General features: G+C 36.3%; 1 protein-coding gene across 1 annotated transcript in view; it reads left to right on the top strand.

Annotated features, from left to right (window-relative positions):
- The window catches only part of HELB (DNA helicase B), a 35122-nt gene that overhangs the window by 4866 nt on the left and 3446 nt on the right, over positions 1-26810 (top strand). The window contains exons 4-12 of the mRNA XM_063075766.1: positions 1063-1941; positions 5325-5502; positions 6956-7097; positions 9180-9331; positions 12349-12430; positions 12795-12854; positions 14002-14230; positions 15009-15152; positions 21726-22202. Of these exons, the coding sequence (XP_062931836.1) occupies positions 1063-1941; positions 5325-5502; positions 6956-7097; positions 9180-9331; positions 12349-12430; positions 12795-12854; positions 14002-14230; positions 15009-15152; positions 21726-22202 (2343 nt within the window). The remainder of the gene's footprint in view (positions 1-1062; positions 1942-5324; positions 5503-6955; positions 7098-9179; positions 9332-12348; positions 12431-12794; positions 12855-14001; positions 14231-15008; positions 15153-21725; positions 22203-26810) is intronic.

Raw genomic sequence — 26810 nt, 5'->3', positions numbered from 1 at the left:
TGGTCATCTTCTCCCTGTGTCTTCACAGTCTTCCTTTTGTGCCTGTGTGTCCTAATCTTGTCTTCTTTCAAGGACACCAGTGATATTGGATTAGGGCCCATCCTAATGACCACATTATCCTTTATTACCTTTTTAAAGGTCCTGTCTCCAAATATAGTCACATTCTGATGTATTGGGGGTTAGGATTTCAACATATAAATTTTGGGGGTCACAATTCAGCCCATAAAAAGTATAGAGGGCTCAGGAGGGATGTCTCCATGAAAAATAAAACAAAACGAAACAAAAAAAAAACGAGCTGGTAGATGATCTGCTCAGTGGATCATGGTGAAGGGAGTTCTTTACCTCTTCTGTAGGGTTTGGGCAGAATTGTTAATAGACACAGAGAAAATTAAACAAGGCAAGAAAACAAGGCAAACATTAATTTCACTATAACATACAAAGTTCAACACCAAAATTAATGTAATCATAATGCATCGTGTTGCTCAGCTGTAAATCCTCTTTACCTAAGCATGGTAAACACCAGTTTAGCAAGAATTGATTAATAAAATGTACACTGTAAGTTTTTTGAAAGATGGGAGGAAGAGAAGCACATGTGAGGTGATGATCTAAGATAGAGCAATCTTCCATAGAGAAAGAGTTTCTGTAGTAGGGAGTTAATAATAAATATCGAAAATTAAAAAAAAATCGGAGAATAATGTAAATAGTTCTTAGAAAAATGGAGATAAATTTTGGAAGAAATAACTAGAAGTGTTGGATGTGTCTTTAGAAGGCATGGGCAAGGGTAAGGTAAGGTATTCCTATTTTTTAAAACTGTATGTGTATTGCTTTGATAAAATATAATTTTAATTTAAAAATTATGTAGATCTCTAATCACAGGATAGTTCATATAAAAAAATTTAAGTATGTGAGTTATATAGTTTTTTTTTTTCAAATTTAGTTGAAATGCATGTCTTGTGGGACTTAAAAAATTATTAACAAATAATATAGCTTTTACTGTAATTCTGATAATATTCATCAACATTTATAATGTTTATGAAGCAACTTGAACTTTATTTCTTGAAGATTACCTACAGGGAATTGAAGCTTTTGCGATGTGAGGCAAGTTGGCTCTCCTTCTGCCAGTGCCAGTCTCTCCTCCAGCTGATGACCGATTTGGAGAAGAATGCATTAATAATATATTCGACACTGAAGCGGATATGCAGAGAACATGGGCACACATGTGTTGAAGAAGCTGACTTAACTTCAACATTGTCAGAGCATATGTCATTTCATGAGGTTTGGGAGTCTCTGAAGTTTTTGAAGGATATTGGTGTGGTGACATACGAGAAGGCCTGTGTCTTTCCTTATGACCTTTACCAGGCTGAAAGAGGCATCGCCTCTTCAATATGTGACTTGATGACGAGACCTCCATGGCATTTACATGTTGATGTCAAAAAGGTGCTTGCATCTATTCACACCATGAAACCTGAGAATTCAAGAAGCGATGATGCATTGACGGAAAGTAAACCTGATGAAACAAGATTAGAAAATTCTGTGGGCGTTGTGGACACACAGGACAGTGGTGACCATATTTGGGATAATGTTGAAAATGAAATTAATGCAGAAATAAGTGAAGCTCAATTGGATCAGGATCAGGTGGCTGCTTTGGAAATGATTTGCTCCAGTGCTGTGACGGTCATAAGTGGGAAAGGTGGCTGTGGGAAGACCACAATTGTTAGCCATCTTTTTAAGCATATAGAGCTGTTGGAAGAAAGTGAAGTAAAAAAAGCTTGTGAAGATTTTGAACAAGACCAGGATGTCCCAGAAGAATGGATTACCTTTACCGAGCAAAGTCAACTGGAGGTGGACAAGGTCATAGAAGTTCTGCTCACAGCACCTACAGGGAAAGCAGCTGGCTTACTGAGACAGAAGACTGGTCTTCATGCTTATACACTATGTCAGGTTAAAACGTTTTGTCTGTAGATAAAATATTTGCCTTAAAGACAAACTTGTTTCTTCCTTACAATAATCAGTAGGTATTTCTTGAAGGTCTCCTGGGTCCCTGCCTTGCAGTAGCTAATTGTTTAGATCAATTGTTATTCAAAACATCGAGTCTATAAACAGTAAGTCAGTGCACTGCTTCCTTCATTGAGAACATCTTATTATGAAAAAAAGTCAGCTGAACTAAAGTCTGTGCTTAATGATGTAGTTAGTTTAGATCCTGGCACAGTGTCTATTTCTCATGGGGACTGGTTGCAACCATGTCAGAATACACAAACCATATTTTGAGTAGCATTGCTGATGGAAGAAAGGGTTGATACTTTGTAGAATGAAAGCCATGAAAGTGAGGACTTTGATCATCTGGTGTAATTCTTTATCTCCTCCACCTAAAACAGTGCCTGGCAAATAGTAGTCACATAATAAAAATTACAAATGAATTAATATGATTAAAAAAATAGTATTGGCTATAACTAAGTCATGGGATTTGAACTTGTAAAGAGTTAAACAGGTTCCTCTATTCGTGACCTGCCATTTTTATAGATAAAAGAGCTTGGTGGTCAGAAGATTTCTGAGGAAGGTAATAATTGGATTGGACTCTAAAGGACAAGGAGGCTCAGGTGAGAAGAAGGGTGTTTATTTAGGGGAAAGGCCTTTCCAAAGGCATTGAGGATAATGATCATAGTGTGTAGAGAGGGTTTTGAGGTGAATTCATTGATTGGAATGAAGCCTGTGTATTATAGAGTAATGGGAATTAAACTTGGATTAATATGGAGTTCAAACTTTAAAGTTAGTATTTTTGACATTATCTTACTAAATCCTTGATAAACTGGTGAAGTGGGTAAGTGATATTATCTCCACTTTTACAGAAGGGCCGGTTGAAGTTTGGGGGTGTGTCTGGCTAGGCTAAGGCCTGGAATCCTCACAGCACCAATTGTCTAGCTCTTAGTCCCTGTTCGGGTGCCCATCGTAAAGCTAGGCGACCACGCCAGTTTTCGGGCTCTTTTACCTGCCTGTAATCCTGCTGATTGTTGAGCTAGGGCTGGGTCTGGTGTTCCCAGACCCCTCAAACCCATTGTCCAGACTGGGTCACAAACCCTTCACATGCCAGGCTGGGTCACCAGACCCCTTCATGCAGGTCTATGAGCTAGGTAACCGGCCAAATAGGTCCCTGGAGACACACACACACACACACACAAACACACACACACACACACACACACACACACACAATTTGCTTGCAAAGGATGCTGAACAACACCCAACTGGAACTGAGGTGAGGGCCCTGACCAAACTATTCTATTTTCCCAACAGGGTGTTAAACAACTTGCCCAAGATCTGTTAGGTGCAGAATTATGAGTGGGTTTTTTTTTTTTTAATTGAAGCATAATTGATTATTCATATTTTGGGGGTACAGTTGACTATTGTTATTTGTGTACAATATGTGATGATCAAATCAATATTGTTAGCATTTTCATTATTACAAATTGTAATTACAGATCTAGGAGTTGAATTGAGATTTCTGACCTGCCAGCTTGTTGCTCCTTCATGGTACCAGAATTTCCTCCTTTATTATAGGTCTTGCACACCTAACAGTGAAACTTGAACTTGACTTACGAGGGAGCCATCTAGGCTCTTAAGCAAGAGAGTGCTTTCTTTATGAAAGTGGTTTTAAGTAAGATTACATAGAATCATAGAGCTACAAGCCATCTCAAAAATTATTTTGCCCATTACCTTTATTTCTCTAATGAATCAATGGAGACCTAACCAAGTTTGATGTAGCCTATTGGTAGAAGTCTTCTGATCAGTTTATGATTTTTTTGTCCTACACCTTCATGTCTGATTAGTCTGAAGGATTGAATTAGAACAGGAGAGACCAGAGAGGGATCGATACAGTGTTTCATCGTATGTATCAACTCTGACCAATTGGCAGCATCTTAATAATGCTTGGGATGCTGAGAGAACATTCTGAAGCCACCTTTAGGCTCAGGAGAGTGCAGATGCACAGGGAGAGCACTGGAGCATAATAATATGCCGCTTATTTATCATTCTTCGACTAGGATTGCCAGATTTAGGAGAAAAAAATACAAATAATTTTTTAGTACAAGTATGTACCAAGTATTGCATGGACATACTTGTACTAAAAAGTGATTTATTGTATATCTGAAGTTCAAATTTGCCTGGGTATCCTATATTTTATTTGGCAGTCCCATCTTGGGCTAGCATATGGGGAAACCTGGCAACAAAGCTGCTGGAGTGATCAGAGTACTCATAGACAGGGTCTGTGTTGAGTTGGTAGCACTAGAAGTGCAGTGGAAGGTGTCAATCAAGCATTTATTTCTAAGATAACTAATTGAATATGTTAAATGAAAGGGAAAAACCAGGTAATTCAAAATGTTCTATTGCGATACAAAGCAACTGAGAGAATGGAGGGAGTTTATTAAAGGGAATTGGTGCATTTGGGTGGGAAGTGTGAAGGCTTTACTTAATAGACAGGTGACTCTAGTTTTAGAAGAAAAATTAAATAAAGATATGATACCATTTAAAAAATCTGTGTACACATATATGTCCACACTTATGACATAGAAACATTTCTGGAATGATACACAAGGGCACTTCAAAAAGTCATGGAAAGATTCATATTATCTTTTAATTCTATTTTTCCACGAAATTTTTGATGTACCCTTATACACTGAAATGTTTAACATCATCTGGTTGCCAATTTTAAAAAGGACTTTTTTCCACATCTATATTTTTAAAATATTAAGTAGTATTACCTCTGTAATAAATAGTTTTGTTAGTCATTCTGTAATTGTCGGTGGTGGTTTTTAAAATGTTGAGGTAAGGAAGTTTAGAATACTTGAAAGAAAAAATAGTATTTTCATAATTAGGTTGAAAAGGCAACCCTTTATTTCCAGAATGGGAAAATATAGTTGGAAGAAGAGGGATGCTTAAGTTATTAGGCTATCTCAGAAGGCCAAGAGAAGGTTTATTTGGAAATGGAAAAGAACAGGGCACTTTTTCTGGTCAGGCAGTGAGAGAAGTGTTGAGATTTTTGCAGTGGAGTAGTGCTGTGTGTGAAGCTTATTAAATTAAACACACTACTCATCAGGAAGCAATTGTTTTGCGCTATTAGATCCTTTTTTGTTTTCAGATTCATTTCATCTATGCTTTCTGCATATTCATCCCTATCACTTTTGTGTTTTCTATTTCTTTAGCCTTTTCCCAGCTTCTATACTGCGCTCCCGCTTCCCATTTTAAGAGTTTTAAAATAACTTGCCGTTAGTTTTTTTGTTGTTTTGTAAATTTTATAACCTGATTTTAGAAATGTCATGCTTTGCTTATAGGTCAATTATAGCTTCTATTTATGGAAGAAAAAAATGATGACTAATGGCAAGCCATGGAAATTTTCTTCGGTTAGAGTTCTGGTTGTGGATGAAGGGAGTTTGGTTTGTGTAGGAATCTTCAGATCGGTTTTAAATTTATTGTGTGAGCACTCCAAACTTTCTAAGCTTATAATCCTTGGTAAGTTAACGTATTGTAATTCTAATGTTTAATTCAAAGCATTGTGATTAGCGGGTTGTTTACACCATTTCACTGTACCATTCCCCAAAACAGAAGGGCATGCCAAAGCTGCACTAAGTTCAATCTGACCACTTTCCTAATCAGCTTGGATGGTTCTTTGTTTTGGCCAGGATACTAGCAGGCTAGGGTACGGATGAAGTAGGGTTCTGAAGGGATACTGCTAATCCCTAAATGATGCCTATTAAAATAGTAAAAAGTCACAGACTCAGAATAAATCAGGACGCAGTTCATTTAGAAATTGTAAAAAATAGAAATTATAGATCACTTAAGGGTAATTTTATAATTCTAAGGCAATAACTCAAATTATACCTCATCAGCTTCTTAAATCCTTCCAATTTTTTTGTTTTCGTTTTTTCGTTGTTCGCTCGCCAGCACGGGAATCCAAACCCTTGACCTTGGTATTACAACACGGCACTTAACCAACTGAACTAACTGGCCAGCCCAAATCTTTCCAGTTCTGATGAGGTTCAGTTAGATTCTCTAGTAGTAGAGATCTGTATACTATACAATTTAATGAAGAAAATATAAAATTGAAATTTGAGAATCAACTTGTATATAAGAACTATTTTTTAGAAATTTGAGAATATTTTATAAGCAGTTGATTTTATTAATGACTTCTCCCTATTTCCACCCAGTACATACTTTTCTTATCTCTAGATTTTGTTTTAAGCAAAAAAGATATTTAACAGAGCAAACATTATCATTTGATTTCCGGAGTTTATCTATTATCAAATACCTTTAGTTCATTTATTTTATATTATTTGCATTTATTTTATGTATTTGAGGCCATAGATTTTTCTTTTTTTCTAAAAGATGACCAGTAAGGAGATCTCAACCCTTAGCTTGGTGTTGTCAGCACCACACTCAACCAGTGAGCCAACCAGCCATCCCTATATAGGATCCGAACCTGGGGCCTTGGTGTTGTCAGCACCACACTCTCCCGAGTGAGCCACGGGCCAGCCCTGCGGCCATAGATTTTTCTACATTCTGTATGACATTGAGCAAAATTGAATAAGTGAACTAAATACTGGATATCTAAGTCCTAGTTATTTTTACACATTGGCTAAAACATATGCCTCTATACAGTTTACCAGTGGTTATAGGTATGAAAGAAGTTCAATTCATATTTTGTTACTTTATTGTGTTGTCATGATTTTTATATCTTATACTGCTAAATTTGAGTGTTGTTTTTTGTTAAAAATTGTTAAAGCCTTTTTATTTATATTCTTAAATAATTTTAAACAAAGATTTGGGGGGGCTTTTTTAGTTAGAGTAAGTCTTTATTATTATAGCATGTATCAGTGGGGAGAAATAAAATTTTTATTTTTATTTTAAATCTTAGGATCCCAGTTATTTAAAACCTACTTACGTATGTATTTTCTTTTCCTTTTAGGTGATATTAGACAGTTACCCAGTATTGAACCTGGTAACTTGCTGAAAGATCTTTTTGAGACTCTTAAGTCAAGAAATTGTGCTATTGAATTGAAGACAAACCATCGAGCAGAATCTCAGCTAATTGTGGACAATGCTACAAGGTATAATATAACTAAGATTTTTTATTTTCTCTTATTGTATTAGAAATAAAAGGCAAAATATATGTATCAGCTTTTGAATTAGAATGATTTAGTACAATACATTTTCTATACCTTTTAGCTCACAGAAAAACAAAGTTAATGTTTTTCATCACTGGTTCAACATAAATTATTATTGAAATTTAAGAATGGATGCGTGTTCTTGATTTAAAAGTATTTTGATGTGTCTTGAACTTGCATTATGCTTAGAGACTGGAATAAGCCCAAGGGAAACAGAGACTTGGAAATGAGTTCATTCAAGTTCAAAAGAGAATTGGACAAAAAATTTTCCATGATTTTTGTGATGGAAAGCTCAAAACAGAAGAAGTTAAATGTGATCTTTCATTCCTGAGTTAGTCCTGGGGTCACCCATGGCATGTAACTCCCCTTAAAGTAGGAAAGAATCCTTCTCTTCCCCCAGTTTTTGCATAAGCCTTTAGAGTGATCCTCTGTGGGCTCAAGCATTCAGTTTCTCCACACTTCATGTGTCAGAAAATCATAACTATTGCTATTTCATGACATTTATTTTAATATTAAAATCTATAGGTGTAATGGGTCCTTGGAATACCGAGAGACTGTCTTATTCACTGGGCCAAAATTTATCTTTGTATTTTACTCTTTTTTAAGAAATTTCATTTTCCTTGCTTGGACATTTCTTTGGTTGGTTGTCAGCGGAAGCTAAAACATTCACAGTTTGCTTTCTCCATGCCCCTTTCTACCCTGGTCACTCTCCCCCTGCCCAGGATAGTGGGAGTAGAGGAGGAATTGACAGGAATAGTGTAGACGATGTGGGTTCGTACTAAGACATTAAGAAAAATAATGGAGTTGGATGTGTAATATTCTTTTCCTGTGATCCTTCTGCTTCTGCCCAAAGGCCACCTCGTTTTTGGTAGATGATTGGTCATTTTAAAGTCCAAAAAACTTGGAAGACTCTAAAGCACATTATATTTTTTAGAACTCAATTTTATCTGAAACTCAGGAATTCTTTTTAGTAACTCTTTAGATATCATTTGGTTCATATTGTGCTGCTTTATCATTTCATCCTAATCATCATCCCCAAATATTTATTGACTGTGAAGGATCCCTGTGCTGTACCAGGGGAAAGCGCTAGCAATGGAAGTATGCTACATGTCCTGGACAGAAGCAGAATGGTAAATCCATGGTGATTCTTAGAAACCCCCCAATTAAATCTGAGATATTTTCAGCAAGGACAACCTTATTCCCTCTTCTTTCCTTCCTTTTAACTCTTGTTTGAGAAAGGCCGAAGATGACACAGTGAGGTACCATCTCCGATAATCAGTTTGCTGTTAGGTCTGCCCGGGGAGTCAGTCTTCTTCCAAATAACCAAGGACAGGCTCAGTTATGACCAGGTACCTGCACCTTACTCTGTTTTCTAATATGATTTGCTAGTCTTGGAAAATACAAGAATGAAAGAAGGATGAGGAGGAATTAGAAGCAAATAAATATGGATACTTGGTTCAGTTGGGAAAATAGGAACCAATCTACAAAACACACAGAATAAAGGAGAAAAGAAAGAGTATGGTGTAAATGTATGGAAAAGGCCCCACTGAATCCAAATTAATTTAAATAGAAAGGAATATAGAGCCAGATATGACCAGATTTGCCTCGCAGTTTCCCTGCTTTCTCTTTGTGGCCTGTGCAACCCACTGTACTTGACTAAGCTGCACATTACTAACCAGTGAAATGAGGATAATGCTTACCTTGTATGGTTCTTCTGTGGTCTGGAGATAAGTGAGTTAGGTTCTCAGAATGGTGCTCAGTGAATCCTCTGATCATTTTTTTTGGATTCTTTTAATTTGCCAGTGGTAGGGGACTGATTACTAAATGTAGTATCATAATTTTATGTCTTGTAATTCTGTTATAAAACTTATTTACTATTTATAATGCATATCAGGGTGGCCCTTTCTCCCTGTTGATTATCTATTAATAGATATTAATTACCGTAGGATGTTAGCTCTGGTTATATATGAAGACACATTTTGGGGTTATAATACTTTTGTTATATGTATTTTATCTTCATTCAAGAATCTCAAGACGCCAATTTCCAAAATTTGATGCAGAACTGAACATCTCTGATAATCCAACATTCCCCATCTCTATTCAAGATAAGAGCTTTATTTTTGTGAGACTCCCAAAGGAGGATGCCAGTTCTCAGTCTAAGAGTTATCATCACTCTTGTAAGTGTAAACGTCTATAATACGTACAGTTAAGTATAAGTATTTAAGTTTTGTAATACAGCTATTAAATGACTAGTATAATTTTATTTTGTTTGATGGTAAAGATAAATATTGCTAGTAAAAAATGAGGCACTGAAAATAAGCAAACTAACTTATTAATCATCAAACAGAGATTACCCTAGAATTTTGTAAAGAAGTAAGCTCTTGACACATGGTAAGAGCTCATAAATATTCGTCGAGTAAATAAATGGATGTTGATAATTTCTTTTCAAATGAAGCAAATCCTCATAATCCAAGTTCATTCAGGAGAAAGCAAGGTTTTTTTTGAGTATATGCATGAAACAAAAGTTATGGCTGTCAAACTGTTGCCAAGTTAAGTTCCTAATAGTTCTGTTTTATAAAATGGAAAAGCATCACTTCCAATTACGATGACAACATGACAGTGTTGACAAAGAGCATGGGATAGGAAATCTCCCTTACATGTATGACCTTGTATATGTGATGTCACCTAACCATTTGTAAAATGGGAAATATGGTGGCACTGCCTGTGGAACTGTTGTGAGGGTTGAGGACATTCACCAGTTATGAGCCACTATGTAAATGTTAGGTTCTTATGAATAGTAGATATTATTTTAGCTATTGTAAATGAATTTATTTGAATAGATTAAACCTCTTTGGATCTTTATTTGTATTATAAACTGGGCAGACTTTTTAAGAATAGTGTAATGGTCTACTCAAAGTTGAGTTAGTACTTTTAATTTTAGTTCTAATTGAATTACAACGTTAGAAATTTAAAGATTTAAATTGCTATTTTTGAGGATTGATTGTAGTTGCCACAGTTCTCAAAGTTGGTTCCTTCCCACTTAACTGCTTTCACTCCGCACGTGATATTAAGTGACCTTCAACTGTATCTGCTTAGAAACCTTTCCCCCTTTCTGTGTGTCACCAGGCTCACTTCCCCTGGGTTAGTGATCATTCACATGTTACAATATTCTTTTTAAAAAAAAAATAAATGGAATCATATAATACCTAGTTATAAATAGAAATAACTTATATTCCTTTAAAGGAAAGTCATACAATACGTGTTTGCAGTAAAAATTAAGATTCCTTGGTAATCTTCCTTCCTCCTCCTCCCCAACAAAACTCCATCAAGGTAACAAACACAGTAAAAGCTTGGTATTAATCCTTTTAAACCTTATCATATCATATACAAACACATACTATTTATTTTAGTTTTATGTAAATTAGATTATAAGCTGCATATTGTTTTATAATTTGTTTTTACTAAATAAATTGTAAATAATAGCTAATGTTTATGCTCACAGCAGCTCAGTGAATACTAGGTGCTCTTCCAGATGAAGAAAATGAGGCTTAGACAGTTAAGCAACTCGATTTCTTTGCCATTCCATTTAAATCTGCTTAAAATATTGTTAGTTTTATTTCTGGTACCCACTCTTTACCTTAATGAGAATGTACTTTAAAACAAAAGAAAAAAGTCCATTTTAGAATGGCAGTAGAGCTTAGCTAATGCTATTTTTCTATCTTAATTAAAAATCTATGATGGAAAATTAGTCTCTTCTTTAAGAAAATTGAATAAATATTCCTTAAAGAGGCATATAATACTTTTTCACTAATAGTGAAATAAGTAATTGAGTAAATTATACCATTATTGCAAAGTACAAAGCCCTAAAACATGATTCACACCTGGGCTAGAATTTCAGAGATGCTGAAATGTGTATCTCAGTATCAATGAAATACTTTGTACATTTTGATCTGCTAGCTGTAGGGAGAGTGAAAAAAGCAAGGGACAGAACAGCTGGATCTTGTCTGTGTAAGAGAAAACAACATGCTGGGAGACCTTTGGAAATTTCTGCTCTGTCAGGCCAGGGCTTGGCTGGGGTTGAGCTGAGTCTTGGTCGTTTTCTAGAGATAATCCTCCCCTCATCTAAAAAATGAATGGCTCAGTGGGTAACTTAGTTTTTCTAGAGCAGGGTGTCACAAGCCTGGGCTTTTTCATTCCTCCATGATTCAGCTGCTACTAGGGAAATGCCTGGAAAGTTTCTACCCAAGTTTTTATATCTTCTTTCTCTCTTGAGAAATGTTTGCCTTTTTGTACTATTGCTAAGAGAGACTAGAGGGAGCCTGCTTCACAATGTTCCAATGTGAAAGGACAAGTTATAAGTACATGTCACCATTGTCAATCATCTGAGCTCTAAAAGAGGGAGGCAGGCTGTCCTGCTCCATTTGGAAAATTACTTTTACCTCCATGAGCCTTTGTTTTCACATGTATTATATAGATATAATAAGTGGTTAGACTACTTAACAGCTGGTAGGGCATGAGTACCATTGGAATGGACACCCCCTGCTGTGCCAGGGTTAACCTTTCAGTTGCTGAATCTTGGGGGTGCTCTGGCAGGAAGGAAGGAGATAGTTGGGGTTGGGGGTGGGGCATCGTGGTATTAGGGGAGTGTCCATTTCCAAGCCATTACAGAAGTATCTCAATATTTTATACTGGTATGTACCAGCTAATTATCAGCCTTTGATATAATAGTACCTACCTCATATGAGTGTTGTGAATATCAAGGTAAGTGAGATAACATATAAAGCATATAGATTCTCAAATTCTAATTCATTACCACTAGTGCCACAGGGACTAGAACAGAAAGTTTTATGTTAGTAATTCTGTTACACATTTTCTACTCTTGCTCATTTCTTAAATTCAGCATTCACAAATCATCAGTGAGTATACACGGAATATATTTTAAATTAGGAGCTGTCCTGGTCAAGGGTCGACCTCTTCATTGAGGGTGGGGTGTCTGGAACCCTTCTCTCCATTACCTTTCCTATTGCTCTGGTTGATGTGGGGAATGAGTTGACTTTCCCATCATGAAGTTGCATTCCATTTGGTGGGATGTTTTCCTGGGCCCCTTAGCAGGAATTCTGAATTAGTTTCTCAATTAAAACATGGTTATAATTTGTTGATTTTCTGTGTTAACTTTTTTCTCTTGAATTGTCAGATTTATATTCTGCGGTTAGTACTTTACTGCAAGAAAAAGACTTACAAAGTGCAGAAACATCACAATTTATTGCATTCAGAAGGTAAAGCATTAACATTTTTGATCTAGCTTTTGAATCTCGGAATGTATTAATGTAGATTCTGTTTGGATGGGAGACTTGTATTTCATCACTGTTAATTCTCTTTCTTATTTTGGGGTATTTCTTTGTTAAATATGTCAGAGGGCACTTTCTAAATGGGGCTCTCTTTACCAAATGTCATATCTAGAAATCACAGGAAATCTTAATGGAACAAAAGTTTATGTTAAGATAAAAATTACAAAATACCTTTTCCTGGAGAAAGTTCTGGAAACTTTTTTATAGAATTCAGTAGATCTAATTATTGATAATGTAAATAAGCACATAACAGATAATATTCAGGTGACTCTTGTGTTTTCATGTGTTTCAGGCAAGACTGTGATCTAATTAACCACTGCTGTTGCAAGCACTACACAGGCCACCTAATCAAGTGAGCATCTTAAAAAACTGAAACTTTGAGGACAATCCTTCCTTGATATGCTGTTCTCTTGTTTCCTTTGACATTTGTCACCTGTAACCAAATATTTAAAACTCTTTTTTTTCTCATTTGTGAAGTATAATGATCTCTTCAAATAAATGTAATATACATCCTTAGGAATTGACTTTTTGGTAAGTGAGTATAATAAGAAAAATAAGGAATGAAATTTTCCTTGTGGTTTCCAGGTTGGCAACTTCCAGTTTCTCCAAGATGGGCATGGGGAGTTCAGGCGATTTTTAAAATTATAAGTGTGTAGTGCTTCCAAGAAACTTAGAAACAGGATGCCTACAGAGAGCACCTTAGTGTCCATCAAAGAAATATGAGCATAGAAAAGCTAGTCTGTTCATACACAGGAAAAACTCATTCATTTCTCTTGAATGCTGCTCTATACTAAGTGTAGAGATCCTAGAGATGTGTAAGATACAGAAGGAGCTCCTGCCTGCTGAGGGAAGGTAGTCTAACAATGGATTAAAAAGCACAGTGTTGGGGCCATACAATCAGGGTCCCAGCAACTGTGATTGTGGCCAGGTAATTTCACCTTTTCATGTATCAAAAAGCAGTTATTTAAACAGAATTTCCCTTATAGAATTGTAGTAAGAATAAAATGAAATAATAGACCTAAGGCACTCACCATAGTAACTGGCATATCACCACCATTTATTCAATTTCCTGCTTTTATGCTGACATAGTGTTGTAATTATAATAATAGAAATAGGTATAAGTGTTGTAAGACCTGAAATATAGTGATAAGAGAGGTGAGAGGAGAGGATGAATTTCAAAGGTAGACTCAATAAGATTTTTGGTAGCTTTTATAATATAGGGGGAAAGAGAGACATCAGCATTGACACCAACACTTGTAACTTAAAATCTGGCTGGGAAATGTCATTGAGTTTGAGGTGGTGCCAACGGTATGTAAATAATCAGACCACAACTATGAGAGCCTGATTTCTTGCTGACCTTTGGACGGTGAAAGTGAATGTAAAGAGGATGTGGAAATTATTTTGATTATTGTATCAGATCTGAGTGGGTGTTAACATATAAACAAAATGAAATTGATATTTTCCAAACTGTAATGATATATTGTCATTTCCTAACCCAGAGATCATCAGAATAGACTTGTATTTGGAATTGGTGATAAAATTTGTTGTACGAGGAATGCATACCTCTCAGAGTTACTCCCTGGAAACACCTCTGAAAGTCAGCAAAATAATGATCTAGAGGCCAGTGGTGAAGACTTTGGTGGTACTCCTCATGATTTTGCTAAAAATAAGCATGACTTTGAAAGTGGCATTCGGCTATGCAATGGAGAAATATTTTTCATAACCAATGTAAGTGATAACAGAAAATAATACCTTTTTACTAATTAGAGATATATTTCTAATCTAATCATATCAGTGTTGACATTCTTGTTCCATAATTTTTTGTTAAGGATTTTTGCAACCATGGTTATGAGGGACATGGGTTTGGTAGTTTTCTAGTAATGCCTTATCTGGTTATGGTATCAGAATGATGCTGTCCTCATAAAATGAGTTGGGAAGTCTTTCTTCCTCTTACATTTTCTGGAAGACTTTGTAAAGAAACATATTTTTAGTAAGTTTGAAATGCTTGAATAAAAAACAAGGCACAAGTGAGACACGTATATTTTACAGAGCATATTTACATGGTTGCTGCTTAGATATAAAAACTGTACAAGTGGTTCCCTTGTATTTGTCCTCATCCTGTAGATGCCTCCTAAACTTAATCATCTTTAAGAGCTGTAAAGAAAAGTAAACTTTACAAAGAGTATATGAACACTTATGTACTCAATGCAAGAAATGGAATGTATAGACTTCAGAATAAGACAACATAGACTGTTCTTCAGAGAGTTTAGTTAAAGATAAGTTTCAAGGACTGAAAACTTCTCTTTGTATGTATTAAAATATTTGGGGGTGGATATATTCAGTTTGTGCTCAAATGTAGATTTTAAGCCTTTTCAAATTCTTAATTGTAATGAATATACATGCTATTTTCCTTATAAGGTGCTTGTATTTTACATTCAACCCAAAGAATATCTTTACTGGGTGCGTATTTGAAGACACACAAAATCATTCTTTGTTTTGGTGACAGGATGTAACTGATGTAACTTTTGGAAAGAGAAGATCTTTGACCATCAATAATATGGCTGGCTTGGAAGTAACTGTGGATTTTGGGAAGCTAATGAAATATTGTCACATAAAACATGCGTGGGCAAGAACTATTCATACTTTTCAGGTAAGAGTAGACTTTTTTAAAGCTATTTAAATAGCTTAACAAGCCATAGAGTACCTAGCGCTGTTTTCTTGTGAATTTTTGTTGCTTTTATTTTAATTAGGAAACAGAATACACAAAAGTGCAGGAAATACTATATAGACACTAGCCTTTGGCCCCTTTTTGCTTCAGAGCTCTCTTGACGTGCAGGAACTAAGACATTATAGTTAAAGACTCATCCTTCAGGTCTTCTCTTCCCTGCCTCAGTCTCCAGGATGGCCTGGTGTGGCACTGTACTAATTTTGTTGTCTTTATTTAAAATGTTGATATTTATTCATCATGGATTTCTTTGTGCTTTAATTTTTTTTTTTTTTTTTTTTGTCGATATACAATGTGGTTGCTTAATTTTAATTTTTAAAAATATTACATTAAAATATTATGTGTCTTAATTGCTGAGTTTCTTAGGACCTCCTTAAATTTTGTACCTAAGGCAAGTGCCTCATATACCTAACCCTAGTCCTGGGCCTGTTCCCACTTTCCTCAGAAGTGACTTCTGTCCTAAATTTGGTGTGTATCATTCCTGTAGTGGATTGAATTATGTCCCCTCCAAACTCCTGGGAGCTTGAATTGTGTCCCCCAAGTTTTATGTATTAGAAACTTAGCCCCCATTGTAACTGTTAAGAGGTTGGGAAATCCTATTATGGTAATTGAAAAAGTGGAGCCTTGAAGAGATGATTAGATTGTAGGACTGTGCAGCAGTGAATGGATTAAAAATGGTGGTCAGGGGCATGGTTCTGAGGGCTTTAAAAGAAGAGGAGAGTCTCTCTCCCTCTCTGCTCTCTCTGCTTCCACCATCTTGCAGGGCAAGACCCCTGGGTCACTGTCACCACCACCAGATGTGTTCTTTTGGACTTTGGACTTCCCAGCCTCAGAAACTATAAGCAATAAATTCGTTTTCTTTATAATCACCCAGTTCCATAGTGTTTTGTTATAGGCAACAGAAACAGACTAATACAATTCCTGTCCAGACAGAAACAATGTACAATCTTGCACCACATAACAACGTTTCAGTTAATGACAGACCACATATCCCACAGTGGCTATACCAGATAGCCTTGGAGTGTCATAGGCTATACCATCTAGGTTTGTGTAAGTACGTGAAATGACGACAGTGAAATGATGTATTAAGGATGTATTCCTGTTGTTTAGTGACACATGACTTTATATACAATTGTTTTCTATGTTACCTAGTTTTACATAAATAGTATCATGTTTCTATACTTTTGCAACTTGCTTTTCTTTCTGGCTTAATCAGCTTTATTGGGGTATAATTTGCATATACATTTTAATTGTTTAGTTGGATGAGTTTTGACAAATGAATTCTCTCCCTTCACCTTTGTGAGGCAGTCACTTTTTAAAATTTTAAACTTATTTGGGAATATTAGGTTTACAGAAGAGTTGGAAAGATAGTACAGAGAGTTCCCATATAACCTGCACCCAGCTTTCCCTGATGTTAACATTTTATGTAACCATGGCATATTTGTCAAAACTAAGAAATTACCATTGCTGTAATCCTGTTAACTAAACTACACACTGTATTCAATATCATCAGTTTTTCCATTAACGTCCTTTTTCTTTTTCAGGATCTAATCCAGGATACCATATTACATTTAGTGCAACTTGCTTTTAAACTTTATTTTAATGCTCTTGAATTCTCATAAGTTATTTGTGGCTCTATTATTTATTCCATTGCTTTGAGCTTCCCTCTCCACTGTGTGTGCTTTAGTGGGGAGGCTCATCAACCTGCATTTTTATGCAGAAAAATTTAGGTCAGCTCGTATCTTCTACTAGTAAGCCAACATTAGTTAGCATAGGTTTTTTTTTTTTTTTTTTTTTTTTTTTAAGTGGAAAGGGTTTTATTTATTAATTTATTCCCTCTTAGTTTCAAAATGGATTTGAAATAGCTTTTCAAAAAATACCCACAATTCAGCATGATTTTAAAAAAAGATAAAGAAGTGATGTCAAGTAGAAAATAAAAGTAAGACTGGTAACAGGATTCCTGCCTGGACTGGATTGGAATGGATAGGCATGCTGTCTGCTTGCTTGCTAATGTAGACTGCAGATTTAGTTTTAAGTTCCTTGTAGGCCAAAGTTCCCAAAGTAAAGAGAGAAGTGGTTGCTTGATTGTCTCTATTGGATAAAACAAACCAGTTGCTAGAAGTGCAAATATTCCTAGCTCTGAGATCCTGGAGAAATTTCTCCCATAGATCTTTATGATGGGGTCTCTAATTTTGGACACTCATGTCCTTCAATTTTGGGAAAAATCTTTGAATACTTGCTTTAAGATTTCTTGTTCTCAGTTTTCTCCTTCTTTGTAGAATTTCTATTATGTGTATATTAGCCCTCCAGAACTGTTTACCTAAATTTATTAAACTGTCCTATTTTTCATTTCATGATCATTTTGGTCTATTTTCTGAGAGATTTCCTCATATTTATAATACAGTTTTTCTGTTGTATTTCTGGTCAAATGAAGAGTGAAGGGGTCTTTATTATTACTGGATTGAGGTTGGAGTAGATATCTTTCACTAAATCTAGTTCTTATTTCATGGTTGAAAGAGTATCTCTTACCTCTGAGGACATTTGTGATTATTATCTAGTATCAGCATACATCGTTTTTTTCCAAGTTCAATCAGTTGAACTTATATACACAATGGATACTACTCTGCCATAAAAAAGAATGAAATACAACAGAAAGGACATTGTTGGGGGGGAGGGGGGAGGGAGAAGGGAGGGAGGTTTTGGTGATGGGGAGCAATAATCAGCCACAATGTATATCGACAAAATAAAATTAAAAAAAAAAAAAATAATAAAATAAAATTAAAAAAAAAAAAAAAAGAATGAAATACTGCCATTCACAGCAGCATGGATGAACTTAGAGAAAACTGTGTTAAGTGAAATAAGCCAGGCACAGAAAGAAGTACCACATGTTCTCACTCATGAGTGGGAGCTAAAAAAAAATTAAAAAATAATAAATAAATAAATAAAAGAGATACCCATATGATTATTGGTGCTTGGTATAGGTCAGTTCTTGCTACTTGGTATAGGTCAGTCCATGAAACAGACAAAGATCTCTGCCAAGTAAAGCTTGGTGGGGAAGGAGATAGAGAAAGTCACAATTGTAATATATTGTGTGAGAAGATGGTAAATGCTATGAAAAAGAGATGGGGTGGATTCAATTGTGATTTTAAATAGGCGATCAGTATAAGCCCCATTGAGAAGGTGGCATTTGACCAAAGACTTGAAGGAGGTAAGGAAGTTAACCATGTGGTATGTGGGCTGGGTTCCAAGGTGGAAGTCTGTCTGGAATATTTAAGGAACAGGAATAGCAAAGAGGCCAGTGTGGGAGAGTGATAAGAGATGAGGTAGGAGAAGTAATATGGGGTGAAGGCAGTAGGAAGATAGGGGAGCCAGGTCACCTCCTAGTGCTTCCTAAGGCCTGTGCTATCCAATATGGTAGTCAGTAGCCATATGTAGCTATCGAGCACTTGAAATGTGGCTAGTGCCACTGTGGAACTGAATTTTAATTTAAAAAACTGACACCAATTTCGGTCACTGGAAAACTTAAGTATGTTTGGAACAACTTGGATATGTGAGTCTTCTTTTTCAAATTTAAATTTTCTGAACTGTAAATATTGGTTAAGTATTTATAATGAAAATTTACCGTCCACATTAAACTGTCCTAGGTGTATAAAATACATACTTCAACAACTTAGTTTGAAAAAAAAAGTAGACTATCTTAATCATTTTCTTATATTGATTATATATATGTATATTTTTAAATTGTAACATAGTTGATTGTACATATCTGTGGGGTACAGAGTTAAGTATCAATACCTGTGTGCAATCTGCAGTGCTCAAATCAGGATAATTAGTATATTCAACATTATACAATGTAAATATTTTTTGTGGCCCTTCACCAATTCCTCCTTTACCCCCCTCCCCCTCCCCCTCCGTTCTGTTCTCTCCTTTTGAAAGTTCAATAAATTATTGTGGTTGTTGTATATTTCTTTTATTTATTTATTTATCTATTTATTTATTTATTTATTAGCTCCCACTTATGAGTGAGGACATGTGGTATTTCTCTTTCTGTGCCTGGCTTATTTCACTTAACAGTTTTCTCTAAATTTGTCCATGTTGCTGTGAATGGCAGTATGTCATTCTTTTTTATAGCAGAGTAGTATCCATTGTGTAGATATAGCACATTTTCCTTTCCAGTCATCCAACAATGGACATTTGGTTGGTTCCAACTCTTGGCTATTGTAAATAGAGCTGTGATAAACATGGGAGTGCAGATCCCTTCAACATAATTTCCTTTCCTTTAGGTATATGCCCAGCAGTGAAATTGCTGGATTGTAACATGGCAATTCTATCTGTAGTTATATGAGGAACCTCCATACTGTTTTCCATAATGGCTGCACCAATTTACAGTCCCACCAACAGTGTAGAAGGGTTTCCCTTTGATCATATGTTGGAATGATAATATTTTGGATATGTTGGCTTAAATAAAATTTAATTTTATTTAATTTTACATGTTTCTTTTTTAATGTGACTGCTAGAAAATTTCAAATTACATGTATGACTTGTTTTGTATTTCTTTTGTATAGTGCTATTTTAGGACATTGTAAGGACTTTGGCTTTTACTCTGAGTGAAATGGGGAGCCATTATAACTTTGTGTCTGTTCATACACATTGTTGAAGTGTAGAACAAATTTAGAGAATAGAAACATACATAATTACAAGTGAATATATAAAATTTGCTTTCTTAAGAAGTTTGACAATTCTAATAATTCAAGGGAGATTTAAAGAAATGGACAAATGATTTATAGCAGGTTATTGAGATGAAGTTAGGGTGTCCATGTCCCGCTTTCTGAGGTAGACTTAGGTACCACTGTGGGGTCAGAATGCTGGGGTCAGCAGACTTTTGGCCAGTGCAGCATGACATTTTAATTTCTGTTATCATTCATACAGTGAGGCACTGGAGAAAGAACAGTGAGCAAGATAGATATAGCTGGCCTTCATGGAGCTTATGATCTGGTGATAGAGGAATTACAGGGTACAGGAAGGTAACAGATGGGGCAGCTAATCCAGAGATGGGCCAGGTAGAGGCTGCAGATTGAGGAACACTGACAGGACTGCAAAGAAGTGCTGGCTGGAGTGTGGTTCATGGAAAAGAAATGGGATAGAAGACAGAAGTGAAACAGGGCAAGGCTGGCTCTTGAAGGGCCTCACAAGCCACAGTAAGGGATTAAGACTTTATTTTGAAAGCATTGGAGTTCTTAGAGGGTTTTAAGCAGAGTCTGATGTGACTGGATTTGCATTTTACAAATATCACTGTGGCTGCCATGAAGATGATAGATTGGAGCAAGTGTAGGTGCAAGGAGACTGATTATGAGGCTATTACTTTTCTATTAGTAGAGGTAGTATTTTCTCAGTGTTTCTTATTGGTGATTAAGAACTAGGGTAGCTAAGTTTAAGCAGACACTTACATGTTTAGTAATACACAATGTAAAGTCCAGGGGAAGAAGTGGCACCGTATATCTGTAAAATATATTTAGCATTTGTATAATTGTCATTTAAGTTCATTTCTGAGACCCAGCAGCATTGGAAAGAAGCATTTATCAAACTTTTACAATCTGAGGAGTTGGTTCAACCTCTGTCTAGGGAGATAGAAGAGCTTGCTGCACAAGTGTTTTTAACAGTGGGTCTGTACTTTTTACAAGGCCATCTTGTCAGTTGTTTCCCACAGTTCCTCATTTGGCAGGTGGAACTTGGGAGCCATGGGGGAGTTAACAGTTCAAACCTCTGCATCTTTGTTGGCACTGGGTGTACTGATCTAAAAGTATAGGGACTAAAAATATCCCCAACTTGAAGTTTTTTCTTACAGTTACATGGTGACATTGGGTATTTTTCTTGTCTATACGATTCTTGGTTTGTTAAACTTAAAAAACGAAGGTTCATTGTTCTCTTTTATTTTGTTTATCTTGATAAAAGCAATAAATTGTTCAACAATGGGAAAATACAGAAGAGAAGAAGGAAAAAATCATCCATAGGCCCTCCCTTTGGAGACAGATTAATTAAAATTTTGGTAGAATTTCCTTCCTTTTTTGTGATTTATTTTGTTTTGTGTTACATATTTATTTATTTTTTTTAATGTACTTTTTTTGGATCAGAGTAATTTTATTGTTACATAGTTGTGACCATTCAACAGTAGGATAACACATTTATACAAAAGCCCATATTATCATTTTAAAGTCTTTTATTAGGGAAGAGTTAGCATGTGTGCAGTCTTTGAAGTTTATTGCTGCATTGCTACAAGCCAGTTGTAGACCTGTGAGACCTGAGCTTAGCAGCATAGGTAGCAAGCGTGAGTTCTTAGGTAATGAATAAAACAGAACCCAGATGATGGATTTATGTGAATACTCTGGCCAGGTGGCAGGTGCTTGAGGGCACTGTGAGGGCTTGTCTCTTTGCCTCCTTTGTAAACTGTCTGACCCCATTCTGCATCTTAAGCGTTCACACCATGTTATTGCCTCGTAGGGGTCCGAGGAGCAAACTGTCGTCTACGTAGTGGGGAAGGCAGGCCGCCAGCACTGGCAGCACGTCTACACCGCAGCGACCAGGGGCCGCTGCCGAGTATATGTCATTGCAGAAGAGTCTCAGCTCCGGAGCGCAATCTTAAAGGACAGTGTTCCCAGAAGAACACGTTTAAAACGTTTCTTGCAAAATGAGCTGGCTGCTAGCTGTGTTTCTCCAGCGGATTTCCCATCCCCATCAAAGTGCTCAGGAGATGGTGTGGGAGCCAACATCCAGCCAGCAGCATCACCACTGCCTACAGTCATGGCAGGCATGGTGACAAACAATGTCACCAGGAGCGAGGCTTCTTCGGCTGATGATGGAAAATGGCAATTATCTTCATCTGATGAAGTGGATACAGATGAGGACTTATCAAAATTGCGAGGGTCCAAGAGAACCTGTGGTGTGAGTGGTGACGAAAGTCCAAGCAAAATTCTTATGGTAGGAGTGACGTTCACACGTGCTCAAGTTCTATTTAAATATTTCTAACGTCAGTGTGCTTGTAAACGACTGTGTGCTGTTATTAGTGTTGGACTGATTTCTCGTCTCTGTCCAGTTTCTCCTGTGCCCAGTTGATCCTAGTGTGCTCTCTCACTCTGCTTGGGACTGGCTCTAGGTGACCTCAGTTGATTGATGGGAGGTGATATATTAAAGAAAACTCTTTGTCACCCTACAGCTTCTTTCTGAAGATCTTCCTTGTCAGACCCCCTCTGCCCTCTCCGCTCTCCACTTTGCAAGCCATAATCTCACTTTTATTCCCACAACTCCATTGAAACAGTTTTTTCTAGTCATCTTCTGGTCTATTTCTGGGGCCTTTTCTTAGGTCTTGTTCTTCTTGACTTTTCACCTAACATTTAATAGTTTTAACTGCTGCTGATGTTTCAGTGTTTCCTTCCTTTGGTTTATTTCATTTCTCCACTCTTCTATTTCCCATCCATTAACTGTAGACATGTCCCCAAGGCTCAGTTCTCTTTTCCTTTGAGAACTGATTCCATTCTCACAGTTTCATTCATCCCCTTTGCTCCGGTCAGTCATTCAACTGTTGACTACATTCTAGGCACTGGGAATTCAAAAATAAGTAAGAAACAGTTCTCACTTCCATACCAGTTGCCCGTGATGGAGACAGACAGTGATGAAAGTCACTTGATGATTCGCTGAGTGTCCTAACACTGAAGAGGAGTTCATGAACCAGCTCCTAAACCGTGTCGTTCCGTGACGTTCACTTTCTGGAGCCATAGCCCAACATCTTACTCTCTCTTCTGATTTCCCCATTTGGATCACCATTCTCCTAGTTACCCACAGCTAAAAGTCTCGGAATCACCTTAGACCCACCTTGCTTTCCACTCTACCTCCAGGTAGTTGCTAGCTTTATTGCAAAGTGCTTCTTTCAGGGGTTTCTTCCATTACATCTAGTCTGCCCTATTGTAGGTCCTTGTCTCATCCTCTTGAATGACTGATGACCTGACTACCTCCTCTCTCTTGTTCTCCTTTACCTAATATACCCTACACATTGTTATCAGATTACTCTTTGAGTGCTCAGCTCACTCCTTTGTTCAAAAGTCTTCTGTGGCTCCCTAGTGCCTATGACATAAATTCTAGAGTATTTATTTATTTATTAGGTCACCTCTTTATCCACTGTGGACAAAGTAACTTATTTATTTATCTGTTATCGAAACATAATTAATTGTACATATCTGTAGGGTACAGCATTGAATATCAATACCTGTGTGCAATATGTGATGGTAAAATCAGGATAATTAGTATATTCATCATTATACTAAGTAATCATTTTTAGTGCCTCTTTACCAATTACTCACTAACCCTCCATCCTCTCCCCCTTTCTGACCTCTGCTAACCTCAGTTCTTCCTTTTGAAAGTTCAGCAAATTATTGTGATTGTTGTATCTTTCTTTTTTTATTTGTTTATTTTTTTTAGCTCCCACTTATGAGTGAGGACAGGTGATATTTTTTCTTTCTGTGCCTTGCTGTTTCACTTAATATAATTTTCTCCAAGCTCATCCATGTTGCTGTGAATAGCAGAATTTCATTCTTTTTTATGGCTAAGTAGTATTCCATTGTGTACATATACCACATTTTCCTTATCCAGTTGTCCATTGATAGACATTTAGATTGGTTCCAAATCCTGGCTATTGTAAAGAGAGCTGCGATGAACATGGAAGTACATGTGTCCCTTCAACATGATGATTTCCACTCCTTAAGATATATACCCAGTACTGGGATTGCTGGATCATATGGTGGTTCTATCTGTAGTTGTTTGAGGAAACTCCATACTGTTTTCTATAATGGCTGCATAATGACTACAGTCCCACCAACAGTGTAGGAGGGTTCCCCTTTCTATACACACTTGCCAGCATTTTTTGTTCTCTCTTTTTAATAATGGCCAGTCTAACTGGAGTGAGATGATATCTCAGTGTGGTTTTGATTTGCATTTGCCTGATGCTTAGTGATGTTGAGCGTTTTTTCATGTGTCTGTTGGCCATTTGTATATATTACTTTGTGAAATGCCTATTCAGCTCCTTTGCCCATTTTTTAATTGGATTACATGTTTTTTTACTGTTAAGTTGTTTGAGTTCCTTGTATATTCTGGATATTAATCCCTTGTCGGATGCATAGTTTGCAAATATTTTCTCCTATTCTGTAGGATGTCTTTTCATTCTATTGACTGTTTCCTTTGATGTGCAGAAGCTTTTTTGTTTGATATAATCCCATTTGATTATTTTTTCATTTTGTTGCCTGTGCTTTTAGGATTTTATTCATAAAATCTTTGCTCAGTCCTACTTCCTCAAGTGTTTCCCCTATGTTTTCTTTTAGGACTTTTATAGTTCAGGTCTTATATTTATGTCTTTAATCTATTTTGAGTTGGTTTTGGTATATGGTGAGAGTTATGGGTCTAGTTTGATTCTTCTAAATATGGATGTCCAATTTTCCCAGCACCATTTATTGAAGAGACAGTCTCTTCCCCAGTGTATGTTCTTAGTGCCTTTGTTGAAGATCAGTTGACTATAAGTGTGTGGGTTGATTTCTGTGTTCTCTATTCTGTTCCATTGTTCTGAGTGTCTTTTTATGCTAGTACCGTGCTGTTTTGGTTACTATAGCTTTGTAGTATAATTTGAAGTCAAGTAGTGTTATGCCTCTGGCTTTATTTATTTATTTATTTTTGCTCCAGATTGCTTTGGCTATTCATGGCCTTTTGTTCCATATGAATGTTAGGATTGTTTTTTCTATTTCATGTATTATGTCATTGGTATTTTGATGGGGATTGCATTGAATCTATAGATTGCTTTGGGTAGAATAGACATTTTCACAATGTTAATTCTTTCAATCCAAGAGCATGGAATGTCTTTCCATCTTTTTGTGTCCTCTTTAATTTCTTTTAGCAGTCATTTGTAGTTCTTGTTGTAGAGATCTTTCACCTCATTGGTTAAATTTATTCCTAGATATTTTATTTTTTTTGGCGACTATTGTAAATCGGCTTGCTTTCTTTATTTCTTTTTCTGCTAGTACTTTCTTAGAGTATTAAAATGCTACTGATATTTATGTGTTGATTTTGTATCCTGCTTATCAGCTCTAAGAGTTTTTTTTTTTTTTTTTTTGTAGAGTCTTTAGATTTTTCTATGTGTAGGATCATGTCATCTGTACACAGGGACACTTTGACTTTGTCTTTTCCAATCTGGATTTCCTTTGTTTCTTTCTCTTGCCTGATTATTCCAGCTAGTGCTTCCAATACTATATTAAATAGGAGTGGTAAGAGTGGGCATCCTTGTCTTGTTCCTGTTCTTAAGGGAAAAGCTTTTATTATGTTGAGATACTTTCCTTCTATACCTAATTTCCTGAGAGTCTTTATCATGAAGGATGTTGAATTTTGTCAAATGCTTTTTCTGTGTCTGTTGAGGTAATCATATGGATTTTGTCCTTGATTTTGTTGATGTGGTGTATCACATTTATTGACTTGTGTATGTTGAACCATCTTTGCATCCCGGGGATGAATCCTGCTTGATCACAGTGTATAATTTTTTTGATGTGTTTCTGTATTCTGTTAATTGTTGAGGGGTTTCCTGTCTATGTTCATCAGAGATACTGGCCTGTATTTTTCTTTTTTTGTTGTCTCTTTGTCTGGTTTTGGTATTAGGGTGATGCTGGCCTCATAGAATGAGTTTGGGAAAATGGCCTCTGTTTCAGTTTTTTGGAGTAGTTTGAGGAGAATCAGAATTAATTCCTCTTTAAAGAAACTAGCCAAGGAGACTAAAAAGTAGTGTCAGTGAGATAGAAGGAAAACCAGAGTGGTGCGGAGGGACAAAAGTCTGATCAGAGTGGGCTGGTGAGAGAATAGAGGAGCAGTAGAAGCTGTTTATGAGGAGAGTTGCTATGAAAAGAAGCAAAGAGATAGGGTTGTATCTGGATGGAGGACTTATCGTCAAGGAAGGATTTATTGAGTTATTTACTTTGGATTGGCACATTAAGGCATCTTAGTGTGTTGCTGGAATGGTTAAATGGAGAATGAGAAATTCGTGATTCAGAGAGGGAGGATAGTTGCAGGAATGTAGTCCTGAAGTGGGTGAGATTGGAAAAATCATGAGTGTAAGTAGAGCCCTTAGATAGGATTGGGTCATAGGGCGCCTTTTCCATTGCAACCAGAAGGGAATGGGTACAATACATTTTTAGGTATATATAATGGAGGGAATATAAAGTTTCTTGGCTCAGTTAGCTTCTCTCATCCTCTCTTTCTTCCTATTAGAATCCACTCAGTTTCCATTTTGTTCATCAAGTCCTCCCTTTCTTTGAACTCCTGTAGGAGGGCAACACATCTCCCCTCTGTACTGCAGTTACAGTAACCATCTTGTTTGATCTGTAAAGAAAGCTTCTTGAAGACAGTGCTTGTATCATTTTTGATCTGCTAGAATGTTTGGTACAATTGCTAATCATGTGATATATACTTCAAAAATACTTAATGACTAAAATATGTTGTGAATATATGACAATGAAACTTAAAAAAAAATTACACCTTGAGAATATTGTTCTTTCAGGTCAT

The sequence above is a fragment of the Cynocephalus volans genome, chromosome 12 (assembly GCF_027409185.1).
Source record: "Cynocephalus volans isolate mCynVol1 chromosome 12, mCynVol1.pri, whole genome shotgun sequence".
NCBI lineage: Eukaryota > Metazoa > Chordata > Mammalia > Dermoptera > Cynocephalidae > Cynocephalus > Cynocephalus volans.
This window is presented reverse-complemented; position numbering and strand designations above follow the sequence as displayed.